The sequence below is a fragment of the Jaculus jaculus genome, chromosome 8 (genome assembly GCF_020740685.1).
Source record: "Jaculus jaculus isolate mJacJac1 chromosome 8, mJacJac1.mat.Y.cur, whole genome shotgun sequence".
Taxonomy (NCBI): Eukaryota; Metazoa; Chordata; class Mammalia; order Rodentia; family Dipodidae; genus Jaculus; species Jaculus jaculus.
Genome location: NC_059109.1, coordinates 135,704,589 through 135,713,771, shown reverse-complemented (window position 1 = coordinate 135,713,771; position 9,183 = coordinate 135,704,589). Strand labels below are relative to the sequence as shown.

The 9,183-nt window shown below is 52.2% G+C and overlaps 1 protein-coding gene across 1 annotated transcript in view; it reads left to right on the top strand.

Moving 5' to 3' along the window:
• Positions 1-5,377: 5,377 nt before the first annotated feature.
• The window catches only part of Ctcfl (CCCTC-binding factor like), a 38,927-nt gene continuing 35,121 nt past the window's right edge, over positions 5,378-9,183 (top strand). The window contains exons 1-2 of the mRNA XM_045157073.1: positions 5,378-5,800; positions 7,680-7,899. Coding sequence (XP_045013008.1) covers positions 5,378-5,800; positions 7,680-7,899 — 643 coding nt within the window. The remainder of the gene's footprint in view (positions 5,801-7,679; positions 7,900-9,183) is intronic.

The window sequence follows — 9,183 nt, the reverse complement described above, 5'->3', positions numbered from 1 at the left end:
CGAAGACTCACCCCCGCCTCCTTGCCCCTCTACTGCGGGACCCTCTCCAGTGCCTCCCCCCCAGGCCAGCCTTCTGCTTGTAGCAAAACCTCACTCTGCCCCTCCAAGTGTGACTCCTTTCCATGTCCACCACTGCCTACTGTGATCTTGTGATCTCTTTTTTAAATTTTTTTAATTCAATTTAATTTATTCATTTGAGAGAGACAGACAGAGAGAGAAAGAGAGAGAGAGAATGGCGCGCCAGGGCCTCCAGCCACTGAAAACAAACTCCAGATGCATGCGGCCCCTTGGGCATCTGGCTAACGTGGGTCCTGGGGAATTGAGCCTGGAACCAGGATCCTTAGGCTTCACAGGCAAGCACTTAACCGCTAAGCCATCTCTCCAGCCCAATCTTGTATCTCTTTTGAATAATGTTCTCTTGAGCAGGGTGAATGACCTACAAGCATATATATAATCCTTGCTCTCAGGAGGCTGAGGCAGGAGGATTGAAATGAGTTAAGAGACCAGTCTGGACTATACAGTGAGACCTTGTCTAAAAAAAAAAAGGGGGGGGGAGAGGGGAGAGAAGGAAGAAAGGCAGGAGAATGGGAAGAGAGAGACAAGAAAGGAAGGAAAAGAGAGAGAGAGAAAAAGGCTTTCAACTGAGTTCTGAGCTCTCCAAATGTGAACCCATAATATAAACCCTAAGAAAACACACCAGCTGTGAAGTGACCCAGGAAGACACGGGATAGGTGGCAAGTACTCAAGCAGAAAAACTCATTAAAAGAAGTTATTATAACACACTGTCTTTCCAGTGACATTCAAATATTTATCTTCCCTGTACAGTGCCTACCATGTAACAGAAATCCCAGACACCATGTTAAAACTATCCAAGAGCCTGACTCACAGGCACATGACTGCCAGTATATCAGCTTCTTTTATTTTAATTACTTTTTTATTTATCAGAGAGAGAGAGAGAAAGAGAGTGAAGGAAAGAGAGACAGAATAGGCACCCCAGGGCCTTAAGCCACTGCAAACAAATTCCAGATTTATGGGCCATCATGTGCACATGGCTTACATGGGATCTGGAGACTCAAACCTGGGTCCTGAGGCTTCTCAGGCAAGCACCTTAACTGCTAAACCATCCTTCCAGCCCAAGAGTTTCTTTTAAAATTGAATTTAGTTCTATCCTTTGTAGTAATGAAGATGGAGGGGGGAAGCGCTGCATATGTACTAGAGGCAAATAAGAGGGAAAGACCTAGAACAGCTGGGGGAGGAGTTTGGGATAGACAGAGCTTGGTCATGGTCACAGGAAACAGCACCACCCTGAACATGGGCGACCTCCTCTGAGCTCCGAAGCTAAGCAAGGTGAGGCCTGGCTCTCACTTGGAAGGGAGAAAATTTCTCTGGCTGTGGATGGGAGGAGAACCCCCACCTAGATCTTGGGAAGCATGGAGGACCTTTTCATCCAGAAGCCTAAGCCCCAAGCAGTGCTTCCTCCTTGGAGTTTCCCAACATAGAGACAAGTTCACCACCACGGACAAGGAAAATTCCATTATCCTTTGAAATATAACTTTGGAAAATTATAAACCTTCAAAAAGGACTAGGCATGGTGGTACACACCTTTAAAACATATATATATAGAGAGAGAGAGGGGAGGGAGGGGGGGCAGGGAGAGAGAGAAGGAGAGAGAAAGAGAATGGGCATGTCAGAGCCTCCAGCCACTGCAAATGAACGCCAGATATATGCACCCTTTGTCCATTTGGCTTATATGGGTCCTGGGGAATGGAACCACACCCTTTGGATTTGCAGGCAAACGCCTTAACTGCTAAACCACCTCTCTAGCCCAGTGTACGCCTTTAATCCCAGCACTCAGGAGGCAGCGGTAGAAGGATCACCGTGAGTGCAAGTCCAACTTAAGACTACACAGTGAATTCCAGGTCAGCCTGGGCTAAACCAAGACCCTGCCTCAAAGAACGGGAGGAGGGAGCAGTGAACTTCATCCCAGTTCAAACTCGAATTTATTATTATTATTATTATCATCATCATCATCTAGCTAGAAGTATGGCCAAACTTTTTCTTGGAATCTGTCACAATGATTAGTTTCCATTCAAAATGACTTTCTGCAATGCAATACAGAAAATACTTTTATTTTTTGTAGTGCTGGAGATGGCACCAAGGACCTTGGGCTGTTTAGCTGTGCCACCAAGAAGACATCTCCAACCCTAAAACTGCCCAGTTCAAAGCAAACAATCAGCGGGTCTGTCAAACAGCGCCTTTGGGTTTACAACTGCGCTTCCTCAATCCTCTCCAAACTTCATGTCTCTTAGTCAACTCCCACCTGCCCACAAGTGATGCTTCTGCTAAGAGTTTTATCTAAAGTCAGGCGTGGTGGCGCACGCTTTTAATCCCAGTACTTGGAGGCAGAGATAGGAGGATCACCTTGAGTTTGAGGCCACCCTGAGATTATATAGTGAATTCCAGGTCAGCCTGGGCTAGAGCGAGACCCTACCTCAAAAAAAAAAAAAAAAGAAAAGAAAGAAAGAAAAGAAATTTATCTACTTGGCCTGGAGAGATGGCTCAGCAGTTAAAGGCACTTGCTTCCAAATCTGCCACCCGGAATTCAAGTCTCCAGTAAAGCCTTGGAAAGCCAGATGGACAAAGTGACACATGTGTCTGCAACTGGTTTGCAGGCACACACACTTACACACACACACTTTCTCTCTCTCTAATAATTAAAAAAAAAAATACAATGTTTTCAGGAAAGAATTTTTTTTAAATATTTATTTATTTATTTATTTGAGAGCGACAGACACAGAAAGACAGATAGAGGGAGAGGGAGAGAGAGAGAGAATGGGCGCGCCAGGGCTTCCAGCCTCTACAAACGAACTCCAGACGCATGCACCCTTGTGCCTCTGGCTAACTTGGGACCTGAGGAACCGAGCCTCGAACCGGGGTCCTTAGGCTTCACAGGCAAGCGCTTAACCACTAAGCCATCTCTCCAGCCCCAGGAAAGAATTTTTATCTACTGGAAAGAGCTGGAAATGCAGAAGGCAGACTCAGTTAAGCAAAGGCCAAATGAAAGCCAGAAAAAGCCAGGCAAAATGCAAGTTTGAAGCCCTCCCCCAGGTGAACAAAGCCTTTGTTTTTTTCTCCCCCCACTTTTTGTTGTTGTTTGCAAGGTAGGGTCTCGCTCTAGCTCAAACTGACCTGGAATTCACTCTGCAGTCTCAGGGGCCTTCAACACACAGCGATCCTCCTACCACTGCCTCCCAAGTGCTGGGATTAAAGCCGTGCGCCACCACACCCCGCTTCTTCATTTTCTTCCTTTATTCCAAAACTGTAATGGTGGTTTCTTGTTTGGGCGCATCCTTCACCCTCTAAAGCTCCTTTTCCACCTCACACCCCCAAGTGGCTCCATCACTAGGCTCCCAACACCCCGCGCTCTTCTGCCTCCTGCAGGGCCTCCTCCTCACTGGTTCCAAAACCACGCAGGTCCCATCCACTTAGGTGCTAATAAACCTTACCCGGCCAGCTGCCTTCAGGGCCCCTCCTCCACCCCGTGATGCAGCCATCATGCGACACTGAGAGTTCCATCGGCGCCCTGCAGACATCCCCCACCCTCCCCGAGGCTCCAGCGCCGCCTCCAAGGGCCCTCTCCTTCCCCTTGGCCCCTCATACTCCAGAGCTCCCTTCCTTCGGACCCTTCCTCCACCCACCCTAGGCCACGCCCCCTTCTAGACCCATCCACCATCTCCCCTCCCTTCCCCAGAGCTCCATCCCTCCCTTCCCCTCCGTCCATCATCCTCCAGAGCTCCCTGTCCTTCCGGCCACTCCCCTTCTAGACCCATCCACCGTCTCCCCTCCCTTCCCAGAGCTCCATGGCTCCTGTCCCCGCCGTCCATCATCCTCCAGAGCTCCATGTCCTCCTTCCGGCCACGCCCCCTTCTAGAGCCATCCACCATCTCCTATCCACCATCTCCTCTCCCTTCCCCAGAGCTCCATGGCTCCCTTCCCCTCCGTCCATCATCCTCCAGAGCTCCATGTCCTCCTTCCAGCCACTCCCCCTTCTAGACCCATCCACCATCTCCCCTCCCTTCCCAGAGCTCCATGGCTCCTGTCCCCGCCGTCCATCATCCTCCAGAGCTCCATGTCCTCCTTCCGGCCACGCCCCCTTCTAGACCCATCCACCATCTCCTATCCACCATCTCCTCTCCCTTCCCCAGAGCTCCATGGCTCCCTTCCCCTCCGTCCATCATCCTCCAGAGCTCCATGTCCTCCTTCCAGCCACTCCCCCTTCTAGACCCATCCACCGTCTCCCCTCCCTTCCCAGAGCTCCATGGCTCCTGTCCCCGCCGTCCATCATCCTCCAGAGCTCCATGTCCTCCTTCCGGCCACGCCCCCTTCTAGAGCCATCCACCATCTCCTATCCACCATCTCCTCTCCCTTCCCCAGAGCTCCATGGCTCCCTTCCCCTCCGTCCATCATCCTCCAGAGCTCCATGTCCTCCTTCCAGCCACTCCCCCTTCTAGACCCATCCACCATCTCCCCTCCCTTCCCCAGAGCTCCATCCCTCCCTTCCCCTCCGTCCATCATCCTCCAGAGCTCCCTGTCCTCCTTCCGGCCACGCCCCCTTCTGCACCCATCCACCATCTCCTCTCCTTCCCAGAGCTCCATCGCCCCCGTCCCCTCCGTCCATCATCCTCCAGAGCTCCTTGTCCTCCTTCTGGCCACGCCCCCACCAGCTCAGGACACGCCCCCACCCAGCTCAGGCCACGCCCCTTCCGGACCCCTCCACCATCGCCCTCCCTTCCCAGAGCTCCATCGCCGGGTCCTAGAGCCCGCCTCCTCCTCGCTGCTCGTCATCCACCACCCGGGGCGGCCGCGCGCGCTCCCCTCACCCGCCTCTCCCCCTCCCTGCCTCCCTCCCCTCGCCCCCCGGGCCCCCTGCCCGCCCTCGCCCTCGCCCTCGCCCTCGCCCTCGCCCTCGCCCTCGCCCTCGCCCTCGCCCTCGCCCTCGCCCTCGCCCTCGCCCTCGCCCTCGCCCTCGCCCTCGCCCTCGCCCTCGCCCTCGCCCTCGCCCTCGCCCTCGCCCTCGCCCTCGCCCTCGCCCTCGCCCTCGCCCTCGCGGCGGGGCGGTGGCGGCCTCGCGAGGAGCAGCACGCGGTGAGCGGGGAGCGCGGGCGGCTCGGCACGCGGCGGCCGTCTGGGCTGCGGGAGGCGCGGGCCCGGGCCGGGTTCTAGAACGCCGGGCGCCCGCGCGCTGCCGCCCCTTCCCTCCTCACGTTTCGTTTCGCCTGTCGTTTGTTGCTTTGGCAGGAAGGAGTGCGAGGCCGAGCCCGCGGCGCTGGCCCCGGGCCCCCCAGCACGGCCGCCCCGTCGCCCGCCCCGCGTCGCCATGGCGGCCGCCGAGGCCCGCGGCCCGTCAGAGCCCTTCACCAAAATCAAGGCGCCCCGAGGGGAGGCGGCGGCCGACAGGGAGGGCGGTGCGCCCCGCGCCCAGGCCCCGGAGGGCGCCGGCCAGGCCGAGCCCCAGGCCGACTGGCAGCCGCCGGGTGCCAGGCCCGTGGGCGCCGAGCCCGCGCTGCCCTGGGACGCCGGGCAGCGGGCGGACGGCGACGGCCCCGTCCTGAGCGTGCAGGCCGCGCATGTGGCCCTGGCCGACGAGCTCGCGCAGCCGCCCGCCGCCCCGGAGCCGTGCCCCCCGGAGGAGCTGCAGCTCATGCGCTTCCACCTGCTGGTGGAGAACGTGGCGGCCGCCGTGGCCCTGCAGGACCCGCACTCGCCACCGGCCTTGAGCGGAAGCTCGCCACTGACCAAGGTACCAAGGTTTTTACGAGCCGCCTTAACGCTGAAAAGGACAATAAAACTAGATTTAAAAAAACAAAATGTTTCTGCTTGTCAGCAGAGAGAATGAGGCTGGAGGGATGTCTTAGTGGTTAAGCGCTTGCCTGTGAAGCCTAAGGACCCTGGTTCGAGGCTCGATTCCCCAGGACCCACGTTAGCCAGATGCAAAAGGGGGCGCAGGCGTCTGGAGTTCGTTTGCAGTGGCTGGGGTCCCTGGCGCGCCCATTCTCTCTATCTCTGTCGCTCTCAAGTAAATAAAAAAATAAATAAAGGTGTGCACCCACACGCCTGGCTTTAAAAAGAGAGAGAGAGAGAATGGGTGCACCAGGGCCTCTTGCCACTATAAACGACCTCCAGACGCATGAGCCCCACCTTATGCATCTGGGGTATTGAACCCTTCCCATTAGGCTCCGCTGATAAGTGCCTTAACCACAAAGACATCTCTCTAGACCAAAACAAGATTTTTAACCTCAGCCTTTGTGCAATGTTATGTATGTTTACAGTTTAAAAATAAAATTCCCACTGGGCGCTAGGAGTTTGAGGCCAGCCTGAGACTATGTAGTGAATTCCAGGTCCGCCTGGGCTAGAGCGAGACCTTAACACCTCGAAAAACAAAGCAAATAAATAAAATAGCAGAACAAGAGAGATGGTTCAGCAGTCAAGGTGCTTGCCTGCAAAGCCTAGTGACCGAGATTCAATTCCCCAGTACTCACATAAAGCCAGAGGGCACAGTGTGGCGCATGCATCTGGAGTTTGTTTACAGCACATGGAGGCTCTAGTGTGCCCATTCTTTCTCTCATTCACTCTCTCTACTGTATGCTTGCAAATAAATAAATGAAAATATAAAAATGTTTAAAAAACCTAGGGCTGGAGAGATGGCTTATCGGTTAAGGCCCTTGCCTATGAAGCCTAAGTACTCATGTTCTACTCTCCACGCCCCCTGTAAGCCCCGCACACATGCACACAAGAGGGTGCACACTTCTCCATCTCAATGGCAATGGCTGGAGGCCCTAGTATGCCATTTCTCTCCTTCCCCCTTTTTCTCTCACTTAAAAAAACACACACACAATATTGTATATATGTAAGTACAATGATTGAGATGGGTAGGTAATATGATGGAGAATGGAATTTCAAAGGGGAAAGTGTCAGGGGGGAGGGAAGGAATTACCATGGGATTTTTTTTATAATCATGGAAAATGCTAATAAAAATTTAAAAATTAAAAAAAAAAACAACCGTAAAGGCCAGTCTGTTGGGCCTGCCTCAAAACAGAAAAAAAAAAAAACATTTTTCCATACTATGCTTGTGTAAAGAGTTTTAAATAACCGGAGTATTATAAAGTGTGCTGTGTTTTAAAAAAGGAAAATGGTGGGCTGGGGCTGGGGCTCAGCTGGCACCAGGTGCTGGGTCCCATCCCCAGCGCTACATAACTGCAGCTGCTGGTAGTGCCTGTCATCCCAGTGCTTGGGAGGTGGAGGCAGAATTAGAAATTCAAGGTCACCCCCTGCTATATAGCCACTAGGATATGCTACGTGAACCTCTGTCCATTGATTGGTAGATACATAGCTAGATGGTAGGGAGATGCATAGATGATAGATGAATGGATGGATTGATAGAATGACAGATGATTAGATAGATAGATGATAGGTAGATAAACAGATGATTAGGTAGATAGACAGAGGCAAATAGGTAGGTTGGTAGTTTTGTTTTGCCACCAAAACCTTGACATTAAATAATTACAGCTTAAGCATTTCATGGCAATGCATAACCCTTCATTTATGTTTTTCTTTATGTATTGCATAGTTCACCAGAGCAAAGCATTAATCGGCTTGTAACTAATTTTTTTGCTGCTCAGTTTGAGGGAGGACAGGAGGAGGACCAGCTGTTGCCAGGAGGAGCACTGGCTAAAAGAGAAGAGCAGTTCTTCCTTGTGGAAATGACATCGGGAGAGGAAGGAAAAGACCAGATCGTTCTGACCATTTCAAATTTGTGCATGGAAGAACAGCATGCTAACCCTAAACCGGCCCAGGGGCCAGAAGACACTGGAAAAGCCAATGCCGTAAAAAAGACAAAGGGTAGGCTGGCGGTCCTGCACAAGACGTCATAAAACTTCCTGCTGTTTGTCTTTGGGGGAAAGTGGCAGTAATTGAAGTTTTAAGTGGTTGACTTTTACTTGCTTTTAAAACGTCAGGAGATGGGAGAAATTTTAAACTAATGTTCAGTATTGTGAATCACATTCAAAAGGGTTTTTTCCCCCCACACGACATTTTAAAAGCACGGTAAAAAATGTTCCAAAAAGCACTGTGCATATAAATAGCAGACTGGGCCCTGCTTTTTTGCTCTGTGGTTTGCAACCCCTGGGGAGTTAGAAAAGGCAGGTAATTCAGGAGAGAGGGCTGAGCCCTGCCCCTAGAGGAAGACCAGACACTCCATGGCCTGGGACACAAAGTCCTGCCAGCAGGAAGCTGGGGGCTAGGAAGAAGGGCTTGGGGATCCTGGGAGCTGGGAACACAGGTCCAGGCTGCCGCAAGGGTGGGCTGCTTATGTGGACATACAGCTCTGTCTGGGTAGAGCAAGATGGATGATCAGGGGCAGGTGGGTCAGCTCCTCAGAAGTTCTGTGGAAACACTAGTGTCATGTTACGATAGGTCACACCCAGTAGCCCCCCAGGGAGGGTTTGTCACCATGAATTGTTAGACTGTTTGTTTTAAAATCTTCATGTATTGGCTGAAAGAGCTCGGTGGTTAAATGTGCTTGATTACAAAGCCTGACAGCCCAGGCTCAGTTCCCCAGTACCCACATAAAGCCAGATGCACAAAGTGCCTCATGCATCTGGAGTTCCTTTGCTGTGGCAAGAGACCCTGCTGAGACCATATACACCCCTCCCTCCCTCCCTCCCTCCCTCCCTCCCTCCTTCTCTCTGTCTGTCAAATATACAAAAAAAGAAAAATAAATAATAAAATCTTCATGTTTCACTTACTTAAACCAAGAGGTTTTATTCCAGTATCTACTTTTAGAAGGTCACATTTGGCTGGGGATGTGGTTGAGTGATAGATAGAACACTTTCCATGAGGCCCTAGGTTCCATCCTCAGCACTATAAGAAAACTATCCAAAGAAGGGATCGGGGGACGCCAAAGGCATCAACTGATAATAACCAACGGTGTTCTTCTAGTTCCTTCTAGTACCAGGTGACTGGCCTTGGGAAGTGACTCCATTTACAAAGGGACCAGCTACACTGTCATTGCCTTGTTCCTTTTACATGTGGTCAGGACCGTGTGTATAGATGTCCTGCCTCTAGCTTCTGGAGGTAGAGTTTGTGCCTTGTTGTGTGGAGTTTTTTACACATTCACTTGAGAAA